Raw genomic sequence first — 24,485 nt, 5'->3', positions numbered from 1 at the left:
AGTAAAAAGCCTCAGGCACTGTGTTAGATGTGTTTTCGACGTTATATATGCGTTCATTCATGTCGTCGATTTTACGGTTGCAATTCGACGTTGATTATACGTCGAGGCGACGTATATATACGTATAGACGTAATTTCGCCGTAAATATACGTATATTCGACGAATCAATGCCCACTGGGAAGACCCTTTTGACAGTCTTTAAAAGCTTATGCTTTCTCTTCAGGGTCCCAAACTGCTAAGCAGATAACGGTATGTTCCCTTTCAAGGTGTTCAAGGTGATTTTAGCTATTGCCTGTACAAGATCACCTGAAGCCCCACAGAGAATAGGTTTCCGCTGACTGGGGCTGGCTTTCACCAGAAAATGTAAGAGTCAGGTTTCACTGAACTCGTGAAGACATGTCGACGGACCGAATGTGTTTTTTTTTTACTGAGTCTATGGTTGCAAGATCACTGACTTTAATTTTTTTTTTTAAATACATAAGACGTGGGTACATCTGGGGGGGAAAGACTTGTTCGCAAGCGATAGTCTTCTGGGGTGTCGGCATTTAAATCCACCAACAAGTAACCGAAAGGTTTTTTAGTAGCGTCATTGAACGCTTCCAAATAAAATTTGGCTTTACCAGGGTACATCTGCCGGGACAGGGTTGTAATCTGTAGTTTATCTCTAGGGTTTTTAAACAGCACCATGAAATTTGTATCTAACGCTACGGTTCTACTTTTCCGGCTTTGACAAAACACATTTTGGATGATATACATGATCATATACATGATGCTGAGGTTTCGGTGGTGTACGTATTTGGTTAAAGCTTTTTCTATCTCATTATTTTCACACGCAGACTCCATCAAATCATCAACTATAATCAAATTTACTCTACCCGGTGGCAGTAGCTGGTCGTCGGAAAACGACGTCGGTAGTCCTTCTATAAACTGAATGTATGGAAATTTCACAAGCAACTCAGCGTATAGAGGTTGCCAGCAGCTGTAACACCAGACTATGTTTTCGGGTTTACGAGTCATAACGGTATCACCGTTCTCCAAGAGCTGTTTTATAAAATAACTTTTACCGCAATTCGAGGGTCAGGACAAAATGCATGAAAAAGGGTGTTTTAACCTGACATCCATCGTGTTAATATCCGTAGGGCAATGATGTCAACTTTTCTTGCAGCACCCGCTTGTCGTACACCACCTTTTGGGTTTTCTTTAAGGTCCGGGTCTCAATGTGCCAATCCTTTTTAACACGCACGATCATCGGCTGTTGAATAGAAATGTTTAAATTCCCGGCACTCAGCATAAGGGTTAACGCCATAGTCAAAAACCAAGTCCCGCAGACTCTCAAAGCTAACTTTTTCACCATTATTACGCTCAATGTGAACAGGCTTTCCCACCAGACAGCTTGTACCCATACGACTTGGGCCCTGTTGATACAAACTTGATGTGTTGTCCAGCATCGATCTCGCTGGTCAGCTCATGATATGGCGTAAATAAGTACCTGAACAATTAATCGGGGTTTCTCACAATGGTGGTCTGTGGTAAATTGTCTCTTTGTCTGTACTTCCCCCCACAAACTGTTCAAGGCAATTTTTGAAAGCTGTCTTTTGGCCGGATTCTTTTTAATGTTGCCGAGGTCCAGCCGGACACCCTCTTTTTCATAATATTCGCTGATATATCTTTGTTGTTTCGCAACATCTGTACACCACTCTGGAAACCCCGAAGCTCCCTGTTCCCCTTTCAGAGGCAGTTAGATGTAGTTTGTAAAAAGATCGTGTGAGGACTTTTCGAAATGCCTAATTTCGTACATTTTACACACTCTATACCCCAGATCTAAGGCCATCTGTAATTCCGGGGTGCACCAGACACCAGTCAAGGCGCGATCTTCATCACTGTGCTCACAGGGAGTGGTCTGTTTTGTTTCACCACATGTACGACAGTGTTGACAGTTTTTTGTCAATTTTGGTTGGAAGAACTGGAAAGTACAAACGTCTGGGTGGGTAAACTTTCACCTTCACTAAACCGAAATACCGTTTTAAATCTCCAAAGTTGTTATATATTATTCGGGGGTGCCCCAGTGGGTATTTTTTATTTTTTAGTTTTGTTCACAAACGGATACAGACTGGTGAAATCATAGTAATGAATTTTTTCACCGGGCTGCGCTGTGTAATACAAACAAATCGCATTTGTTCTCCCCCCAAAAAGCGACTCATGCGGTTGCAGAGGCTCTGGTAACTGCGCAGCTGTTAGAAATTTACCCAAGTCTCCATTTTCAACAAGCATGTCTCTGAACTCGTGCTCCCACGAAACACGCACGTTAAAACCTCATTTTGAGAAAATTAATTTTAACCATCGTCTTTCTGTACAACCAACCAAAAGTAGTGTTTGTTAGCGGATTAAAATCGTTTTCACAATAACAAACGCTACAACCGTGAAAAAAACAACCGTTGAACTCAAAGGCTGTCGGCACTCCGTCAATTACAGCATAACCATCCACAAAATATGGGCCAATCTTGAACTCACCGGCCGTGGTTAACGCGTGTTGGATTTTAACGGGCTCTGTGTGTTCGATGTACATAAGCCATTGAATGCTGGGTGTAGAAAATCATTTTTGCTGGCGGTGGTAATTGTCATGGGGTAGCAACGCTATCGTTTCTTCCTGTAAAAACATAAGTCTGAACATGGCCATGCAGACACTAGCGATGGTCACAAACTGAAAGGGGTCGATGCACACAACGCAGGCTGCCCCTGACTCAGTCATGCGTGTCTGTCTGGTCATATTCATGACCTCGTCCCGAAACCTGATACAGCCTTCTCTTAGAATTGCCATATCCAACTGGCAGTAACGTTTCAACTCTCTCTGTAAGTTAAACACACGTCCCTTGCATTCTTCTTACCAAACCAAAAACTCGGCTTTCTTGCTCGGCAGCATGTAGTTAACGCCAAAAAGTTCTGGCGGCGGCATCGGTCCGACATAATTTTGGTTTTCTGAAGTGTTCATCAAGTGTGGAAAATTCCCCTTAGCCCCAGGGAACCCCATGGCGGCCGGCAGTTTGCTTAATTTCATAGGTAGAACGTTTAAAGAATCAATAAATCTGATGTTCAGAGCTTTTACGGTCATACACATTATCTTACCACCCTGATTAATTAGTTCAACGTCCATCTTTTCAGCTAACAACTGTCTGATTACTAGGTAATTGTCATATCCCTTGCCATTGTGCGATATGAACGTATGGTTTTTAAAACGTCTATCGATAAATTTACACACAAAATCCTTTAGACAAGTTTCACCATAAAATTCCCAGCTTCATTTATTGTCAATATGAAGGGCGTGGACGTAATTTGGTATGTGAGTCCCCGTTTCTTGCATGCATTCAATGTCGAAAAAAATGTACTTGTTTGAAATTTTGGGGTTGTCCAAAGGCGGTATGTAGCAGAAATGTGTGTCAGGGGTGTCGATCACGTTGTTACAACGCGAGCACAGTTTCTCTTTACATTTGGGACTTGCGAGGTTATAAACCCCACATTTCTCACAAAAGACCCTGCGCTCACACTTACTCACACCCGTCGCCGCATTCCGCAAGTATCTCGCCAACCCCTGAGAGCTACGACAAAAGACCTTACAGGCCGGGCAATTCTGAATTTTGGCATCAATTTTGCAACACTGGGGATCTAAACAGGTTTTACAAGCTTTAACACAGGCGTGTGCGTTCTTGTGGCTATACGCCGCATGGCAGTTAGTGCAAAAATACGCCGCCCCCACAAAAGCTTTAATATTTAAAACCCCATAAAAATGCTCTTCATGCAGTAGAACAAAAAGTATTTTAGAAATTTGGTGGTGTGGGCCCCGTTGTAAAATATTTCCAATCACCCTGGTCGTGGTACAAAATTTTAATGACCACCTTTAAATGTTTTTCAAAAGCGGTAATGTCTGACAAACTAATTTTCCGATTCTCTGGAAAACCCAACTCTTTGTGCATTCGTTTAGCGCCCTGTAACATTTCCCTATCGGTACAACCCTCATTCAACAAACCGTACACACACCCGGCGAAACACAGATTACCGCCCGTGTAATGTAAATCGATAAGGTGCGCTTTTTTCTGAGCAATTACCCGGCTGTACAGAACGGATTTAAATCTTCGGCGGGCACCCCCCTGCATATTCCTAACTATCGTCACCACTAAGCGGTGGCTGTCATCGGTGAGAACCTCTGTGTGGCTCTGTAAGAGGTCCGAGATGTGGCTTAAAAAATCGGCAGCATTTAATTCTCCGGGGCGTCTCCTGCGTGAGAACAAGGGTTTGTTAAAACCACCCGCAGTCAAACGCAGCTGTACAAAATCATTCGCCCCGATGTTTGGAGAAAGTTCATCCAATATTCTCTGGACTGCACCATGCTCAGCGTCTATAGCCTGTACATACGAGGTTATTCTGTCGAGATTAACAAAACGAAATTCTTCATGGTGCTCTGTTGCTCTAAAAAGACCTGTTATAACTACGTATACGCTCCAGGAAAACTAAGGGGTCTCTATTCGCCCCTGCACCGCCACCAACCTGATTCAGATCGTTCAGTACAACCGGTTCTCGGTTACCGACATCCTGTTCTGCTACAACAACCTCGGGCCTTAAGTTATTTTCTACCACGCCATTCTCATTGCATGGTTCGGGCGGCCCTTGGGAAATCTGATGCCGCTCTCTGAATCTTTGACGACGCAACAAACATGCTTTTGCCAGTTTAATTCTTTTATTTATGTACAAACGCTTGCTGTTGGCAAGCGCTCGGTCTTTAAAACACTTTTTAGACCGCATGTTTAGTCATTTATTGCCGGGGATTTGCACCAATGAAGCATGAAATATCATCATCATGGTCTGAAATCCTGAGCTTAGAGCGGTATCTTCTGTAGAAATTATATCTAAGAGGTTAGCGGTGAAAACCTGGATCTGTTTTGGAAACAAGGTCTGTACACCGGCTAAAACCGCTCTTAGACACTCTAAAGCTCGTTTTTTGGCCACCTCATTAGTGATCGCCGTTGATAGTGACTGTGTAATACCGCGCACTGAATCTAGCACATCACCCAACACCAAGTCTTTAGGCGCGTTATTATTTCTCTCCGCAGGCTTGACACGTCTGGCTTTGGTCAGTGTCTTAACAGCCGTCTCCGATGCAGTCACCACCTTAGGGTCCGACGTTTCCGCCACATTTGTTTCGCCGCTCGTCGATACAGCGGCTGTGTGAAAAAATAAAATACTTATTACCACGCCAATGCTCCACATCTCAAAATCAGAAAACTACACTGTGATAAAAATAAGACTTTTCAACACAACAATCAATGAAATCTAAACTGTCAAAATCAGAAAACTACGATAACTATGATAAAAACGCCACACATGTGGCGCATCCTTACACAAAGGGCTGCGGGTGAATAGAACAAGTTACACGGACATGTTGTTACACCGGTTTCCTTTACGGCTGTGGTGGCGCTACTGGGTCAAGCGGCGTGGTTAACGGCCTATAGACCCGCGGACAGACCAGTCGCTTTTAACTTTAAAAGCTAAGCAGTTTTAAAATAAGGTTTTTAACACTCCCAAACAGAAAACTACGCGAAGTAGGATCTTTCAGCGAATTAACATCCTAACAAAAGAAGTAACGTTTGCCGTAAGTGGATCATAACACATCTTGACCACGCTTAAATTATTGTAACGCTTACGGCCGACAAGCACTGTGTGTAAGAGCCGGCGTACCAGAGCGGGTGACGTCACCGCCCTTCCCTGTGATAGCAGGACCACAGCTACTCTCGCTCACGGGGCTAGGTCGCTGCAGAGAGACGCGGAAGTCCCGGGTTCGAGCCTCCAGTCGGGATGGGGCCGACCAGATGCGGCAAGGGCGCCCGCTTGAGCCCCCGTTGCGTTACATTATATTAACCTTTGCTTTCTTGATTTCAGACGTTTTGAGCTCGTTGACCCAGTTAACGTGTTGGCGCGTCGCAGTTTATTTTTTGAAGGTCCGGGGTCTGCACGGAGTGGGAAAATACCATTAGTGAAAGAACTCAACACCGCAAATTACCAAAAAACGGTGGGGGTTTTTATTATAGACACGTTTAAATGGTTATGCTAAAAGAATGTTTTATATAATACCGACGTCTTCTCTCAGGCGATCTGATAATATGCCCCGCACCCTCTGGTATGGCGTGAACATCTGCATGTGTCTCCACAAGGTTTTGCGGTGGGATTGTAAACCCCAAACGAGGTTTTTTAAATGTGTAGCTACTTGTCCCTTCGCCCGCGTCTGTGGAATAGACACATACGAGTTTTGGTGTGGAGTATATACCCCGGTGTCTTTAAGACTCACATGGTCGTAAAGCGTTATTCAAAACATTGTCGTAAATACTCACCAGTGTTGGGCTGTGCGGTAACTGGCCTTTTTACAGCTGTGGTTTTCGGGGCTAATGGAAATGAATGGATACACACAGTCACGACCACATTATGGAGCAACTCCCTGGTAATTCCATTATAATAATTCAATATTGTCTAGTATACAAATATTATACAACGTTTTGTAACTATAGCAAACATGAGACATGCACCGTGACGTTGTAATTGTCTCACAAAAAGCCGGATATACATACCGCTGAAATTCGTGGAGTCCTGGCCTTCGTCTACCAAGTCGAGCAGTGTTAAGTCTGTAAATAGAATATCTTCAGACTGTTGAAATTGATCGGCGTGATCCATTCTGACGAGTTAGGCGATAACGTGAGACTGTAAGAAATGGAATGCAGCCAAAACTTCGCCTGTTAAACCGCTGGTACTTATACACAAACCGATAAACTCTTCTAAGAAACCCCCCCACATAAAACCATTAATCTTCGGTATCGTTGGGTGTGCACGTACTGGGCTGTATAAATTAAGAAACATTTTAGAAAACGTTTTAATCTGTTATAATGTAAAAATCTATATTATTTTAAGACATACAACGGTGTCTAAATTTCATAGCTGTTAAACGTGGTGTAAATGTGTCGCGGTGTCTGTGTTTGATTCACCAACAGACCGCTAAGAATATTATCAAACAAAATGTTTTTTATTAACGCTATAAGAAAATGTATCTGTTCTTTATAGGCACGTGTTCACAAACCAAGCTTGACGTTTTGAGGTTTTATTTTTTAATAATGTTAAGAACATTTTTGCGTGAAATACATGGTGTGCTTGTAAATAAGAAAACTTTACATGAATTTAAAATGTTTGTAAACTTTTCCCTGGCGGTTTCTCCCACTACTCTGCATTCCAGAGCCTTTAAGTAACCCCTACACACCGACCGTCTCCAACAACATCACAAATTATCTCTACTGCGAAACAATTTTAGAACATTAGGACCAATCCGTTAAAGTATGAAAAACAACACCCCATCATTTTTTTGTCTGTTAATACCATAAAGACTTTTACGCTTGCGATGTGTGGAAATGTATCTCAAACTTTCGAAAAAGCTGTGGCGCGAATGTGTTATTAAAAATAAACTGTCTTATTACGTTATTTTAAAAACTTTAAGACCAACCCCTGCGTGTTTAAAATTTATTTTCTGGGGAAACACATCATTTGTGTTTGCGTTGCGTGTTAATACTTTAAAACTTATAAACTGATAAGTGAATATAGACCGTTATAATGTTAAAATCTATATTATTTTAAGACATACAATGATTTCTAAATTTCATAGCTGTTAAACGTGGTGTAAATGTGCCGCGGTGTCTGTGTTTGATTCACCAACAGACCGCTAAGAATATTATCAAACAAAATGTTTTTTATTAACGCTATAAGAAAATGTATCTGTTCTTTATAGGGACGTGTTCACAAAACAAGCTTGACGTTTTGAGGTTTTATTTTTTAATAATGTTAAGAACATTTTTGCGTGAAATACATGGTGTGCTTGTAAATTAAAAAACTTAAAATGTATTTTCTGGGGAAACACAACATTTGTGTTTGCGTTGCGTGTTAATACTTTAAAACTTATAAACAGATGTGTGAATACTTTTCGCGCTCGATAAATCGGGGGGTCATCACAACCAATTGAAAAATGTCTTGTGTTATGTAGGCGTGTTACACCATTGGCGCATATTCTTAAACGCTCAGGCCTGACAGGGTCGCAGTGCGTGCTTGGAGCTGTCAGACACCGCAGAGGTGCTGAGATGGCTTCTTTGTGTGAAGAAACAACGGGGTCCGCTACTCTACAAAGTGAAGAGGTAGGCGGCTAAAATATTTTTCTGATTGTGCTTGTATCGGTGCTTAGCATATTTCATTTTAATACTTGGTCTTCTTTTTAGCAAAACCCGACCCCACCCTCTACACCCTGTGACAGCGGCGGGGGTGTGACAGCTGGGGTACCAGATGTTGAAGAACTGCCGGGTGCTAGCGATGATACCACACTACAAATGGTAAATATTAACGAAAAACCTTAGCTCACAAGCGCGTTAAATGCTCGATATTTTAGGTACAAAGCATGTCTATTTTGTTAAGCCTTCCTTTTCTTTTTCCTTTAATAGAATAAAGAGGATGTGGACGGGTTAATCTTCAGCCTACCGGCACATGTGAATGTCTCGTGTCTATGCATGTGTGTTCCCCCAAATGTTAATAAAGCTGATGCCTATGTCCCTAATGAGCCCGATGTTATGCCCCAGATTGTGAAAGCAGTAGTTTATTGCATCTTCAAACACTGTTTAAAGGGGGTCCTGGTTGATGACTGCCCGGCCTGTCTGATTAACCATCCCGGACAGCGGGGTCACACATGCCTGTCTGGCGGCTACACAGATGAAGACGTGACGTTTGCAGCTTTAGAAATTTATAAGTCTCTCAGTTTAGCCCGAATTTTATCGGCTGTTCTGTACACCGCACGGTGTCTGGGTTCGTACACCATTACAAATTACACTGAGCGGCGCATAAAACAGTTGCTAAAAAATATAATTGAGGACCGCTCCCCATACGAGCATGTACACACCACAGTTGAACAGCTGGATGGAAAATTAGTAGACGTGACTTTTGATGAGTTGCAAAAGAAACACTATTCTTATTTTTACAGACGCAAAAAAAAAAGATCTATGTAAAATGTGAATACAGATTTCACTCTGTTTTACAGACCCGGGTGTGCCATCGTCCGAAGAAAGAAGAATTTCGAATGTATATGTCTGAATTCTTACTAAGAGTGCTTTACACACTTCTCTCTACAAAGCTTGATATGCAAAACAAAGAGTCGAATGTTAATGTCCTTAAATTTGTTAAAGAGATAGATGTGTATGTCAAGAACTTGAGTGAAATTATTGCGGATCTGATGTTTTCAGATCAGAAAAGGAAGCCTGGGGGGTTCTACAGTGTGTATTCCAAAATACAGCGTGTTTTGCACAGAACCTGTGGTAACACCATCCCGCTGATTACGCAGGCAAATTTTTTTGTCCTGCTAGATCGGATCGCCCAGTGTGGTTCGCATGGCTTTAGACACGGGGAGCGGAAGGGGGTTATGAATGCTTTTTCAGATAACGCAAAGTTTCTCAGCAATGTTGGGGTGGTGGTTACGTGTAGCGAACTAATTTTCCGCACCAACATTTAATTGTTGAATGCAAACAGGAGCCGGTAACGCATGTGTGCTGTGTTGTTTCACTGATTGAAAACCCCCTGTTGAAATAAAGCGGATCACATTTCACATACTTGCAAACTGGAGTCTGTAACTTGTGTAAAAAGTGCTGCTGCGTTGTTTCACTGTTTGAAAACCCACTGTTGAAATAAAGCGGTTCACATTTCACATGGTGTTTGTCCTGCAAATTCTTTCCGTGAGACTTTACGCAGTCAGTGTGTGTGTGTGCTTACACCCCTGCTGCTTTGGAGACACGGCTTGTGCAGCGTATAAGCAGCCTGGCCAGAGAACCACTCGGCTGCGGCTGGCGCCGCTCACACCCCGGGATCTCGCGGCCCGCAACAGACTCCCCGCGCCGCCGTAACTGCCCGATTTCCTAGGGTTATAATAGAGCGCACTCAACCCCGCGGCAGACATGGTCCCCTTCCAAACCAATACACACTTGCACACACCTAAAGCGAGGGATGCACCATCTTGGGGCTTTGGGACCCTGAGGCGCTGGACCGACCGGCCGGGGGGAGGCGGGGTTCCGACCCACACCATTGGCTCCTGAGGGGGCGGGACATGCACAAATAACAACACGCTATTGGATGGCAAGGGGGCGGGACAACCAAACACCGCAGACGACCATTGGCTGGAAAAGGGGGGCGTGGTACCTGTCAAAAGTTTGACGAAAGGTGTCGCTTTATACTACTATCCTGTGCTCTGACCCCAGGCTCTCTCCTTATCTGTGTGTCTCATGGAGAGCAAGCTGGGGTATGCAAAAAGATCATTCCTAATGCAATAAATTGTAAAGGGTTAATAAAGTGATGTTATTATTATTATTCCTTACAGTAGAGCAAACAAATTGTTACAAAAAACACCAGCTAATGTCCACCAGCGGAATTAACATACATATACTGTAAAGTGCTGTTACTTGGGAGTGTTAATCTACAGATAAATTAATCAAATGGCATTTATAGCTCTAAAGAGGTTGACATAGACGTCTGTAACAGATCTTTTCAGTTCATTGCTGTTCCTCTGACTTGGTGAGCCTTTGGAATTTTAAAAGCATTTTGCTTGCCTCTCATGTGGTCTGTGTACCAGTCCATTAAGAGCCGCGCTATCACTGTGTCGTGTGTGGTCCTACAGAACTACACAGCTATCTACTGGAGTCGTCTTCTGTCCATTGCAGTTGAGAACAGATTTAATACGGAGCTGCGCAGAAATTTCTGCGGCAAATATCGCTGCAGAACTAGCCTGTGCACAACAACGAAGAGAAAAAGAAATACCACAGGGTCGCCCATAAGAGGGAAAAAAAGAAATCAATTGTTCAAACAATTACAGCACTCGTCCTCTTACAGTGGTCTCATGTTATTTTTCTTGCCATAAGAACAGTGGGATTGTTCAACTGTATTGTTCCCCATATGGTTGAATAATAATAATAATGATGATAATAATAGTGGTGGTAGCTGATCATTCTTGTCCGTGGCCGAGTGACCTGTGTGAATACAGTATGTTGATTTATTCTCCTCAAGGCATCACTTTAGCAATTCAAAGAGCGTGGGTTTTAACCCATTCAGTGCTTATTTCAACTAACGCCATGTTCCTTTTTCTAGGTCTTCAAATAGTTTACAATGTAGAGGTATCTTTAGTAATAAGAAAAAAGCTGCACCTCGGAGATCCATCTCACAAAAGCAGATTTCTTAAAGTGCACTTATGAGCTGTAGAACCTGAAGGAGTTCTCTCTCCTGGATATTAAACATGCAGATAATGAAATCAGTGATTTATGATTTCTGCAACCTTCCAATAAATACATCTAAGACATGTAACAATTCCATTGTGCAGCTCCAGTGGCACAGTTGGTCAGTGCATCATACTTGTATAGCAGTACATAGTGAAGTCATGCTAAGGTTGTGAGTTCAAGCCTGTGGTGGTTTTGCCTGTGATTTCAGCTGCAGAAACTTTCTGTTGGATTTAGGTTGGTTCTTCTGTTACTTTTTCCGGTCAATGGAGCTTTATTAATGCAGGCACACCTGCTTCCTCGGCATTTTATTTTATCGCTGCTCACAAACCAACATACTGCAGACACCTCTGATACTGTCACTGCTTGTGGGCCACGTGTTCCTGCTGTCAGCCTGCTATACCATGCTCATGCGCGTCTAGAAACATTACTGCTCTAGTACAAGAGCGAAAGACTAAATGAAATCGCACCCACTTTGAAAAAATCACATTTGACAAACCATAGAATGACAAGAATGGGATTCTTTGGTTGTTTGAGTACATAAATCAAAGACACTGCGTTCAGCATATTCACATCAGGCACTCGGACAGAGATAAACCCAGATAAATTCTTCTCACATTTTAATCTGTAACTGCAGGATTCAACAAATTGTTAATTATCTCAACTTCACTTACAATTTTTAAACAATTTACAAAGCCCACAGTGGATGACATTTGGTTCCGGCACACATCAGTTGCTTGGAATATCATTGTAATATTTAATTTGCTTTCCGGTCACACCACTTTTATTAATAATGAAGTTTATCAATACACGTTTGTTTAAAACATGTCATTTATTATTGATACAGTTTCATTTTGTCTTTATTAGGAGCTGTATCACAGCTAATGCATGTAAAGCCTTAAGTATGTGATAGTGAGAGTTCAGTTATCCCAGGGAGTGAAGAGAACTGAAATTTAGTAAATCCATATTTTAATAGAGTGTAAATCTTCAAAGTGTTCTGTCACTTCAAAAGCAAATTATAGGAGCAGGGATTGAACCCACATAGACATTTGCTTATTGGGCTTAAGACCAACACCTTAACCACTCAGCCATCCCGAAAAACAGTTTCAGCTCTGTGTTACACAGTTCATTGAATATATTTGTTCATTGAATATATTAATTTAATATATTTGTTATATTTTTGAATGGAATGGGACTGTAGACTGGTGGTTCCCAGGGGAAAACAGGGTTATTGAGCCATTGGGTATTCTGAGAATAAATTGGGTGGGTGAATGTAACCGTGTGGTAAAGTAAAACAGTCTTCTTAGATGAAGCGCTACAGATGCAGCCCCTGAAAGTGTATAAGACTTACATTTATAGTACTTCTGACACAAATGGAGCCTCTACATCAGACCGAAATAGCGATGTGTTGGCTTAGTTGTGCGTAGGATCTCCTCATGAATCTGTCTCATTCATCAGTGGAAATAGAAGCCGTCACTGTAAACTCGGACGTGATGTTCCGCAGATGTACAGTGTGCCTTTCCTCTTGTTGTATTCAAGAGTACTCACTGTGTGAGCTCCTCACTGCATTTCATTTTCTTTTCCTGTGATTATCTACGTGGAATGTGGTGACAAAATAGTCTTGAACATTTTCGGTTTGTGAAAGGAAACACTAAAGAAAATACAAGTGATTAACTTTTAAAATATCGACAGTACAGCTAGAAGAGTGGAAGATAAAATACGATTTATAATTAATTTCACAATACACTTAAGGAAAACACAAACGCCCAAACAGGGACTCGAACCCTGGACTCTCAGATTAAAAATCTGATGCTCTACTGACTGAGCTATCCAGGCTCTGGACAGTGAATGACACTGTCGTGATCCTCACAAGTCACATGTCTCTTCTTGTGCCGAAGTGCAGTCATACAGTACCTGACCCGTCTGGAATGACCACTGACAGACTTTATCCAGAAGCGACGGCACCACTCCCAGTAGAATGAGTGAGAAATACAGCATGACATGGGGAGGTAAGGGGCTCCCACAATTCATCTTTCCTCACATTACTGATTTTTTCAATAGCATTTTGACCTTTTTTCACATTCAGATTTTTTCGCATTTAATAAGATCTTTTAATCAACAACATTAAGAACGAAAACAAATGGAACATTTTTTGGAACAACAATTAAAAAAACTTTCAATGCCTTGGTTCTATAAGTGTGCACACTTTTTTGTTTAAAATTAAAAAACATTTTGTTAAAATTCAATAAATAGTCTATCATCAGCAATAAATTATTCTGAAAGGAAGATTTTTTTATATCATAAACTGTAAGACACAAAGAGAGTTTACAGGTCGTATCCTTCGCTTTGTCTTTTAAATTAAGCGTTCAGGATTCAAACCTGTGTTCGGACTGTTGTGTTTCTTGAATTTCTTGTAATCATCAAATGTCGTTGTTTGGTCCATCAGTTTTTTTCTCGGTTGTACAATGGAATTCGCGCAGTTTTCAGCTCAGTGTGGAGTCCAGAGGGAGGACTCGCTCACTGAATGATCTCTCAAGAAATCCCGGGTGAGATTCAAAAGGTGTCTTCTTCAACAGCCACGACACGTCTGAAGACCTCTGGATTTCCTGAATATGACATAAAATTAGTTCAAATCATTTGGTAGTTAACAGAACTAAATGCTTTAGAGGTACATTTAAAACAGCAGAGCAACACCGTAGCACTTCGAGTGTGCCTGAGTTTAATTGTGTGAACTTGGCTCTCTATGAACATGAGCAAAGAGTTCACATTCAACAGAAGACTGCAATGTGAGCACAGAAATATAAAACACCTGGAGATGCCGGGACCTCATACATGCGAAGCATGCGCTCTACCACTGAGGTATATCCCCAACAGACTTATTAACAGAACTGAGATGTGCTGATGCTCTCTAAACACAATCCACCACTAACGAAGGATGCCTGCAGTTTCCCACTTTTGTGTTTCCTCTACTACAGAGTAAATTCATAGGAATGAAGAAATAAGGAAGGAAAAATAACCGCATCGAAGCTTCCAGAGATTGGTTAAAATGAATCCGTTATTTTTATATCCAGTCACATGGGCGACGATGATTGATTTATCGACGGGGAGTGCTTTTTTACCTCCTCACTCGACTACCTTGATTAAACTACGCATAGAACAACAGCAGTACAGATGATTTTCATGGACCGACTTGTTTTGTACAACTCAAGTGATAAAGTCCTGTCTGCAAATATTGTAGAAGAACGAAAAAGGGCGAAACAACGCTCCAACCACAGGAATGGTAACAGGAAGGATCATGTTATTTAATATGTCCTTTGGAGATGCCTTGTCAACGCACACAGGCGTTAGAGCTGGACAAATAATTGATAGTGCTGTTTGTAAACAATCATGAAACATGTTATTTCTAAACCAGGAAGAAAGGAGCAGACTTAAACTTTAAGAGACAGAAACGACACCTTATCACAGCTAACATTAATTAAAATGACATCACAATAAAAGAGCGGAGCCTTGAGTGAATCAAATTAATTTCCATTGGACGTCTGTCTCTTCATAACTTTGTAGGTGAGAGGGAGGATTACGGAAATGTGCCGGTGTTTCTCAGAAGTGTGTTGGTGGTATAGGTGCCTTCTAAATAATCGAGCCGGGTTTGAATCCCGGTAAATGCATCCCCAAATCTTTTCAAGAAAATCTGTGATCCGGTAACATATCTTTTGAAACTAGCATTCAAGGTAGGATACGTGTTCTTAAATACCAAAAAACTCTATAAGGAAAAAGCAGATCTCTGTACACAAGACGGCAGTGCGATCTTAGAATTCCTGTGTTGTTGACGGATTCAGACTCCTTCTCAGAGGTCTTTGCTCGCCAAATAACTTTGCAGCTGAGGAAGAGCATCACGGAAAATACCAAACACAACCAGCGAGCGTGTTGGTTGCTCTTGCTCTTAATGCAAGGAGCTGTTTTTTTAATCATTATTAACCAAAAACAGCAGCATAGGTAGGTCGCATTTGTGATTATGTCACTTCTCTGCTTCAGCAAGGTCAATAAAAGACTCTGAAAGTAGTAAAGCAAAACTGAACTCAAAATCATATTAGGAATTCTGAGCGATATATCCATACAGGTAATCCAATAAGAATGTTGAAATATTTGAATATCATCTCTCTATATATTTCGCTGCGTTTTACCAGGAGTAAAACTATTGGATTGAAGGAATGCTAACCGCTGGGTTAAAATGTATAGCTGTTATTTGGAGAAATCTGTAAACTCTTGATCTTATATGTTTTAAAAGACAGCACAGGAAAAAACGACAGTGCTGAATCAATTCCCCTTTTAATTTTTTCCTGTAAGGTATGCTATGTGAATTCATGAAGTTAATCCTCTGATCTCTTTTGAGCACGAACAAAGTATTTCTGATGGAGCGCTATGTTCAAAGATAAGCTATTACCCCTGCCAACGATTCGGCGTGAAGAATTAAAAGTTTCATAGACAAAAGCAGCTCACCACCACAGCCAATATTAAATGTACTTGCCGGTACACTATCATGTGCACTGCCTCAAAAGTGATCTCGGCAGATGTTGGTCCCTACATAAAGCTGAACGTGCCAAAGAGAATTTCTGTTGAGAAAACAAAATATTTTTTCTGCCTTGATGTTAAGCCTGTCTTTTAGAAAGTCTATCTCTAAACACCTCCCGCAGCCTAACAAAAAGCGCTTTTAATGATCGTATTGCAGGTCTTAAAACACTAACATTTGGCAACGGTGAGATTCGAACCCACACCCCCAGAGAGACTGGAGCCTAAATCCAGCGCCTTAGTCCGCTCGGCCACGCTACCTACCTCCATATCCATCTTCCTCACATTGCTGGCTTGGAAAATGCCGGGGGCTTCAGCTCTTGTCATCGGATCTAATGATATCATGACATGTGGAAGTGACTGCACCTTCATCTTCCGAGATGCTTTCAATAGCACAAATGCTACTTTCACCGGAACAAACATAGCAATAACGAAAGAGGTGGGTTTCATCCTTTGTGCTGTTTGTAGGGGCTACATTAATAATATTTTAGTGGAAATAAAGAAGTTGTAAATTTTAAAAATTTATATTTGAATCGAAATGTGGTTTTGAGTTAAATATTAGCGTGTTCATGTAATTAGTTTGTGTTTCTCATTACTATATATATTGCCATGTTACCAGAATTTGTAACTGAAGTTTACTAGTTGTGTTTTTTATGATGATTAGACATTTGAATATAATATTGTATATAATGTATAATTTGAACTACATATTGTTCAGGTATGAATAATTGTATATTTTAAGAATACATTTCTAAAACAAATCATTGGCTTTATTTACTAGTTTCTACACCTATAAAAATCTTTCTTTGATGTATAATAGACATGATAATGATAATGTTTCTTTATTAGCCCTATACAATTTCTTGCATTAGGAATGCGTCTTTTCACATACCCCAGCTTTTTCTCCATGGAGACACAGACACAGAGACAGGGAGAGAAGCTTGGGGTCAGAGCGCAGGATCTGCCATCGTACGGCACTCCTGGAGCAGTTAAGATTAAGGGCCTTACTCAGGGGCCCAACAGAGTAGGATTCCTCTGCCGGCCACGGGATTTGAACCAGCAACCTTCCAGTCATAGGTGCAGATCCTTAGCCACAGAGCCACTGATCCTCCCTTTTTTTTAATAATAATGATAACGCTAAAGAAAGATGTCTATTATACATCAAAGATGAGCAGTGTGTGTCGTGTTCACAGCTGATAACTAGAAGATGTCTGGAAGAGGCAAAGGCGGAAAGGGACTCGGGAAAGGAGGCGCAAAGCGTCACCGTAAGGTTCTTCGCGACAACATCCAGGGAATCACCAAGCCCACCATCCGCCGCCTGGCTCGCCGTGGGGGAGTGAAGCGGATCTCCGGGCTGAACTACGAGGAGACCCGCAGGGTGCTGAAGGTGTTCCTGGAGAACGCCAAGAGGAAGACCGTCACCGCCATGGACGTGGTGTACGCGCTGAAGCGCCAGGGCCGCACCCTGTACGGCTTCGGAGGCTAAACAGGAGCGGAGCTTCACTACCGGACCCCGACGTATAAACCCAAGTGACCCAGTGACATTTGTCACTGCTGAGGTTGCTTTATGGGTCTATTTTCTATACTGTGCTGATCAATTGGAAATCAAATTGCAAAAAAGACCCGTTCCCACACCTAAGGCCAAATATTAGGAATCAAAACTGCTCGAGTGTATGGAAGCACACAGCTTTTTCAAGATTTCCAAGTGCAAGATCTTTTTATTCATAAAAGACACTATTTATGTTGTATGAGAAATATTAATATTAATACAGAATCTTTTTTCACCAAATAAATGGGCTTCCTGACTTCAGAAAGCCTTCTAGACAAATACTAAAAGAGCAAAAATTCAATTTGGGAAATGAAATGAAAGCACATACCATACCAAACCTTGAGTACAGGCCATTCAGGATGATAATACAAAACCATTTATAATTCAACAAATAAAACCTGTCAACTGGTAATCACCACTTATCATAAAAAAATAAGTAGCAATACACAGTAGGGGACTCTTGGGTGCAAGTTAAATCCATGCAAGAAGGGGTTTAGTGTTATATTTCCAAATCAGATATGCAAATGAAAGATCTGGCCCAGCCAATCTCAAAGCTCCCTTGGTCTGGAATGGAGCTGCTCCCCTCTTCTAGTTATTCACACTGGAGTTAGGTTACATATTAGCACATTTCATCTAACAGTTGCTGCAGGAACAAAAACGTAAACAAATGACCTGGAATGTGACCACACCTATTAGAACGTAGTTCAACAGATAACTTGTAAACCTTGTCATAAGATTTTTTTTGTTCTACAAAATATACTTTATTCCGCAAAAAAAAACATCTCAAAAGGAACATCTCACACATATTAACACTCCATGTAATAAAAAACAACGGCGAAACGGAGATTGATTGTCCGTTATCAATCTTTGCAAGTGGGGGCAGATTTGTGCAATTAAGAGAGTCCCTCCAAACCTACCACTCGCTATTGTCCTTAAATCCCTGTATAGGGCCCAAAGTCCTTTCCAGAGCTCCCTCGCCGTGGGGAAACCCCATTTGGCGACGTGGCCTTGTCCTCCTCCTGAGATCCACCAGGATCCTCTCCTGCATCTCCCTCGCCCCCCACTTTATGTTGTGCCGGATGAGAGTGTTCCTAACCTTCCACAGTCCTTGTTTTGTGAGGGACAGCAGCAGCCCCCGCAGGTCCTGTGTCCCCTTGTCCAGTCCGGTGGGTGCCAGCCCCCAGCAGAATGTACTGGTAACTGAGCACCGCACCCGTTCCCAGGAGTTGCATAATGTTGTCCATTCTGCCCCACACCGCCTTGGCGAAGGGGCAGCTCCAGAACACGTGTTCCTGAGTCTCCTCGACAAAACACGTGTCCCGGGGGCAATGCGGATTCCTGGAGATCGAGTGTCTGTAGAGGACCTTTCTGGTAGCCAGTCTCTTGTGTACAGCCATCCAGTTGAGGTCCTTCAGTTGGTTGTCAAGTTCTTTGGGCTGTGTCCTTTCCCAGACTTGTCTGGGAACCTGCAGCCTTTCGTCAGCGACCAAATGCCCCCTCACCTCTTTGTACAGGGCTCTGTGGTTAGTAGAGCTCTGGCTGTCTCGTGGCCTCGTACCTCCTGCTCCACTTGACAGCATGGATGTAGAACTCCAGTCGCATCTCTGCCTTGGGCCCAGTGTTTGACCACTGGACCAAGTGCCTCACTGGGACGGAGAGCCACAGCCTGACAAAGTACTGGTACTTGTGGCCGATGGGCTCCCGCAGCGCCCAACAGAGCCTGCAGTAGACAATGCAGTCGAGTTTCAGGGGGAAATGTGGGACATCTCGACCCCCTTCCTCGACCGGCTGACACATCCGGTTTCTCGTGATGTACTCGTACTTGCCGCCCCAGACGAAGCCAAAGATCATCCCTTGCACCACTCGTCTGAGTCTGGCCGGCAGCGGGTACACCACCGCCAGGTAAACCAAAGCCGGCAGGATGTCTGCTTTCAACACCATCACTTTCCCTGTGTAGGACAGCGACCGTGTTTTCCACAGACCCAGCTTTGCGTTCACCTTGGCGATCCTCTTGGTCCAGTTGTTGGTCTCGTTGTCCTGGCTCTGGAAGGAAACCCCCAGTATTTTGAGGGGCTCCGTGCAGAGCTCGAGACCCTCCGGCGCCGTTGTCCTGTGCTTCCAGGGCCCGAAGAACTTCAGTTTGCTCTTTCGGCGGTTGAGTTTCGACCCCGAGGCTCTGGAGTATTGCTCCATGACCTGCAGGGCCCTCCTCAACCCCCTGTCCGACCTCAGGAACAGCGTCGTGTCGTCAGCGTACTGGGAGATCTTCAGGGTTTCCCCCACGCCTCCCGGTATCTCCAGGGTCCCGTCTCACCGTCTCTGCTAAGGGCTCTTGAAAAGCAGGGAGATGATGCCCTCCCTCATGGTGTCTCCGAGTTTCCCCCGGCGGAAGATCTCCTGTGCACTTCCACCAGATCTGCCGCCAGGGTGTCCCAGAAGCAGGTGTAGAATTCCTTGGGGAGTCCGTCCGGCCCGGGCACCTTGCCATTCTCCATGGACAAGAGCGCCGCCTTCAGCTCCTCGGCCGTGATCGGACCCTCCAAGTCCTCCCTCACCTCCTCCGGTACTCGTGCCTTCAGCTCCTCCAGAAAAGCATCGCCTGCCTCCACCTCCGTCTGCTTTTCTGAAAAGAGCTCTGTGTAGAAAGCGGTGGCCGCTTCTACCTTGTCTCTCTCGTCCAGCACTTCCTCTCCATCTCCCCGTCTCAGGCCGTGGATCACCCTCTTTTTCTGGGCTCCTCGGACCTGATTGAGTTTGCGGAGCCTCTCCTTCAGGTCCCGTGCCCGGACTGAATTGAAGGCTCCTCCCCCATTAGCCGAGCTGTACTCCTCCTCTAGTTGTCTCTGGAGTCGTGCAGCTTCCTTCCTCTCCCTGGCCGCCTTCCGTCTGCAGTACGTCTGCGCCAGGGTTCGGGTCCTGTCTTTCACCGACTCCCACCATTCCACCATGGAGCTGTAGCCATCTCTCAGATCGACCCAGCTCACGTAGTCTTTACGGAACAGTGCCTTGAAGTCGTCTTCCTCCAGTATTTCCCGGTTCAGCTTCCAGTACCCACGACCGAATGCCGGCAGGTTGGTGTTAGCCACCACCGTCAAGCGCTCGTGGTTGGAATACCACTCCGGGGACAACGTCGCCGACTCCAGGGAGCAGGTTGTGTGCAGAAAGATGTAGTCCAGGCGGCTGCACACTCCCCGGGAGTTTTTCCATGTCGTTCCGGCGTCGTTAGGGTGGCACCGTCTGAAGCCGTCTACCAGGGAGAACTGCTTGAGTAGCGACTCCAGCTCTGCCGAGCTAGCGTCGCTCCCCTTCTCCCGGTCGATGTTGAAGTCCCCGCCAAGCACCACCTGTCTGTTGGTGGTGCAGCAGCTGGCCAGGTCAGCAAACACTTCCTTCAGGATAGAGGGTTCTGTTGGAGCATAGACGTTAATTGCTCTCAACTTCTGCCCCCTCCAGTCGATGTCTGCGACCAGGATCCGGCCCTGCACCACCGAGAAGGAGGAAACCAGCGTCATCTCTGGGTTTCCGAGGAGGATTCCCACTCCGGAAGAGTGGACCCCTCCTACGCTCCAGCATGATTCTCCCTTCGTCCATTCCCTGGTGAATGTCAGCTTGTCGCTTTCATCCTTCAGGTGGACCTCCTGTAAGAAACAAACTGAGAGGCCAGATCATGAAAGACTCCCCGTCTTTTCAACGGGTCTATTAGCCCTCTCAAGTTAGTTGTTAGAAAGGTAAGTTTCACAATCATGATTAAACAAGTGAAAGTTGAACCTCCTCTCTTTGTGCTTACAGTGGAAAACTTGGGAGTCTACATCTGGGCACTGTTTAGCCTAGATGTAACTCCTCTCGTTCGGGTCCTGGGTGGAATATGCTGGGCTCCCTCCAGGTCTCGCTGGGGACTGAAAGGTAAACATGCTGGACAGGTCCAGCCCTACCATCAGTCCCGGCTCCAGGGCGGCTTCAAAGTAATCCTCGTCTTCCTTGAGGATACTCTCCACCACCGCTTCGGGAAGGCTTTTTTCTTCCCTTTCTCCAGGAGTTTCGGGGACCTCCAGTTGCTCCTGGGCCTTGGGGGAGGGGGTTCTGACTTCCTGGGCTGCCTCTTCCTGTTGTCCGTGGGACTCGGGGGAGGGGGTTACCTCTTCCTGGGCTGCCTCCTCCTGTTGTCCGTGGGACTCGGGAGAGGGGGGTTCTGTTTCCTGGGCTGTCAGTTCCTGTCGTCTTTGGGCCTCGGGGGGGAGGGTTTCCATTTCCTGGGCTGCCTCCTCCGGTTGTTCCTGGGCCTCGGGGGAAGAAAGTTCCGTTTCCTCTAGGACTAGGAAACTGTTCTCCCTTACCACTCTTTTCTTTTGTCCTTCCGAAGGTGGATCCGCCCTGCATCTCTTCTCCCGCTTTCTCTTTCCCTTCTTGCTGGGAGTTATTAGGGCCCTTTCTCCGGTCAGCCATTTTGTCCGTCGTCCTGGCAGCCATCTTGTGGCACTGGTGCGGCTGGGGGTGTGGCCTCGGCAGTTTCGGTTCTCTGCAGGGGAGGTGCGGGTTCTTTGTTCTCACCTCTCTCCCTTTGTCTTGAGACCGGTTTCTGCCGGCCGGCTTCCACCACCTGCACAAACGAAGGTTTGCTTACCTTGCATTGGTGAAGGAGGTGTCCCTCGGCGCCGCATCCGTCGCACTTTTTGGCTGCCCGGCAGGTTTTTGCCAGGTGCCCCTCTTTGTTACAGTTGTGACATCTGACGATGTCACATGTGTTCTCCTTGTGGCATCCTGGGGTAGTAAAGGTACCCCCTGTCGGCTCCGTTGTTGAAGCGGGCCGGGGAGTGCTGGAAACCGTCGACGCCCTCTGGGTCCTCTTTCAGGAGGACTCGGTACTGGCGTTTGCCGTACCAGACGCCGCAACTGTCCCTGATCTCCGTCGGTTTGCCCACCACAGTTACATACCTCCCTAGGTACGCTGTTACCAGTTCCATTGGTTAGTAGGGGTTGTATGTGAGGACTGTGATGGTCCTCTGGTTTGTCTTCCTCATAGGCTCCGGCCTGAAATCAGAGAAACCAGGGTGCTTACCTTTTTCTCTGATCATTTTCGTTGCCTTTTCATATGAGGCGTCCGTGGCCATGTAGGCCCCCATGTATCTCTCTGCCTTCTTGTCTTGCAGGCAGTAGAGATCTCTGGCCACCAACTGCAGGATCCCTCTCAGGAAGGTAATGAAAAAGGATTTCGCAGTTGGCATCGTCTCTGTTTTCTTGGTCCAGTGGAACCGGATCAGTGTCTTCTTGTCTGCCATCTGGAAAGGAGAAAAAAGAAAAAAGGAGAGAAAGAGAGAGAGCAAGGTCCTGTGGAGAGGAGGGTTTAGCTGCTTAAGGAGCAGCAAGGGAGCCCTGGCCTTTGTCCTTGTGGGCAAAGCCCAGCTAGGTGCAGGCGCAGGAGGAGAGAGAGGGAGCGGATAGTGCCTCCGAGTCTCGAGGAAGAAAGTCAGAACTGCGGGCAGGCCACGAGTACCTACTCCCCGCCAAGAGGCCAAGGAGGCAGAGAGAGAGAGGGAGCGGATAGCGCTTCCGAGTCTCGAGGAAGAAAGCAAGCACTGCGGGCAGGCCACGAGTACCTACTCCCAGCCAAGAGGCCAAGGAGGCGGAGCAAGAGAAAGGGGGAGGGGAGAGGAGAGAGCAGAGAGAGAACGTTGCTTCCGGATCCCACCCAGCTCAGCTGCTGCTTGGCCTTAACCCCCTAGGCTCAACCTAGGGCGATACCAGCTCAAGCACTCTTCAGGATCTTCGATCGCCTTCTAGAACTTTGGAAAGACAGGAACTGCGGGCATGCCACTTGAACTTGATCTTAGCCAAAAGGCCGATAAAATTGGATTCCAGCTCACTGGCCCTGCAAAACTTAGTTCAAGACTTTAAACTCTCAGACACATATAGATGTATATATCCCACAACAGCAGGATATACATGGTCAGGGAGGAATAGCAGCTCCAGAATTGACTATTGCTTTGTCTCAGAGAGAGTGAAAGTTGTTGGGGTCACTCATCAGCCTGTCTTCTTCTCAGATCACCAAGCTTTAGGGTGTAGAGTGGAACTCCAGGGCGGGACTGTCTTTGGCCCAGGTCTCTGGAAACTCAACACAAAGCTGCTAGAGAACGACGGGGTAGTATCCTGCTACAAGGAGAAACTATCGATGTGCTCGATGTTATCACCCTTTTAAAAAAGGACATCCGGAGCATAGCGGAAGAAAGTAGTCGAGGAGTGCTGTTAAGAAGCTGAGTGCAGTTCTTGGAAGAAAATGAGAAGTGTACTCGCTTCTTTTTCAGGAAAGTAGTAGGCTCCAAGTCTGTCATGGAAAGTGTAGTTGATGAGGAGGGACGAGAGAGAACAGAGCCGAGTGCTATCCTCTCCTGCACCGAGGCCTTCTACTCATGACTGTACAGCTCTACAGAGGTAAAGGATGAAGAAATTCATTTTTTTACCTCAAAGCTAGAAAACATTTTGAGTGAAGAAGATAGGGAAGTACTTGAGAGGGATTTGACAGTAGAAGAGCTGAGACAGGCTATGGAGAGCTTACAGAAGGGGAAAACTCCGGGTGCTGACGGGCTCCCTAAAGAATTTTATTGCACCTTTTGGGATCTGCTTCAGGATCCGCTAATGCTCTTTTTCGAGGAAAGCTATAAGACAGAATTGCTGCCTGACTCCTTAAGAGAAGGCACTCTCTCTTGTTTAAGAAAGGAGCAAAGAATGACATAAAGAACTGGAGACCCCTCAGCCTGTTAGGCGTGGACACTAAGATCCTGTCCAAAGCCCTTTTCCTGCGCCTACAAAATGTAGTGGCCTCACTGGTAGGGAAAGAACAGACTTGTGGGATAGCAGGATGCCTGATGAGTGACAACCTGGCCTTGTTGAGGGATGTCTGTCTGTACTCAGAGGACCACTCCCTCCCTCTGTGCATTTTAGGTGTAGACCTAGAAAAGGCCTTTGACCACCTAAACCGGCAGTACTTAACATCGGTACTTGAGCACATGAAGTTTGGCCCCATCATGAGAAAGTGGATGAACCTGCTGTACACAGGT

General features: G+C 44.8%; 1 protein-coding gene, 1 long non-coding RNA gene and 3 other non-coding genes across 6 annotated transcripts; 2 read left to right on the top strand and 3 right to left on the bottom strand.

The window, feature by feature from the left end:
- Positions 1-5,759: 5,759 nt before the first annotated feature.
- On the top strand, positions 5,760-9,763 carry LOC107077838 (uncharacterized). Of its 2 annotated transcripts, none has more exons than XR_011191720.1 (4): positions 5,760-6,058; positions 8,066-8,213; positions 8,295-8,405; positions 9,104-9,763. It is a non-coding gene; the product is annotated as an uncharacterized lncRNA (long non-coding RNA). The 2 variants fall into 2 exon arrangements; XR_011191719.1 differs by lacking the exon at positions 5,760-6,058 and adding an exon at positions 6,085-6,484.
- Positions 9,764-13,081: 3,318 nt separating this feature from the next.
- Positions 13,082-13,154, bottom strand: trnak-uuu (transfer RNA lysine (anticodon UUU)). The gene has a single exon. It is a non-coding gene; the product is annotated as a tRNA-Lys (tRNA).
- A 2,909-nt stretch (positions 13,155-16,063) lies between these two features.
- Positions 16,064-16,145, bottom strand: trnal-uag (transfer RNA leucine (anticodon UAG)). Its single transcript has one exon. It is a non-coding gene; the product is annotated as a tRNA-Leu (tRNA).
- A 946-nt stretch (positions 16,146-17,091) lies between these two features.
- LOC138242854 (histone H4-like) lies at positions 17,092-17,370 on the top strand. Its single transcript, XM_069198433.1, has one exon. It carries the CDS (start codon positions 17,092-17,094, stop codon positions 17,368-17,370), a length of 279 nt encoding a protein of 92 aa, XP_069054534.1.
- A 306-nt stretch (positions 17,371-17,676) lies between these two features.
- LOC138243764 (U7 small nuclear RNA) lies at positions 17,677-17,732 on the bottom strand. Its single transcript, XR_011192382.1, has one exon. It is a non-coding gene; the product is annotated as a U7 small nuclear RNA (small nuclear RNA).
- Between the last annotated feature and the right edge of the window lie 6,753 nt (positions 17,733-24,485).

Source organism: Lepisosteus oculatus, chromosome 14 (assembly GCF_040954835.1).
Source record: "Lepisosteus oculatus isolate fLepOcu1 chromosome 14, fLepOcu1.hap2, whole genome shotgun sequence".
Taxonomy (NCBI): domain Eukaryota; kingdom Metazoa; phylum Chordata; class Actinopteri; order Semionotiformes; family Lepisosteidae; genus Lepisosteus; species Lepisosteus oculatus.
The sequence above is the reverse complement of the archived record's forward strand: the minus strand, read 5'-3'. Positions and strand labels throughout refer to the sequence as shown.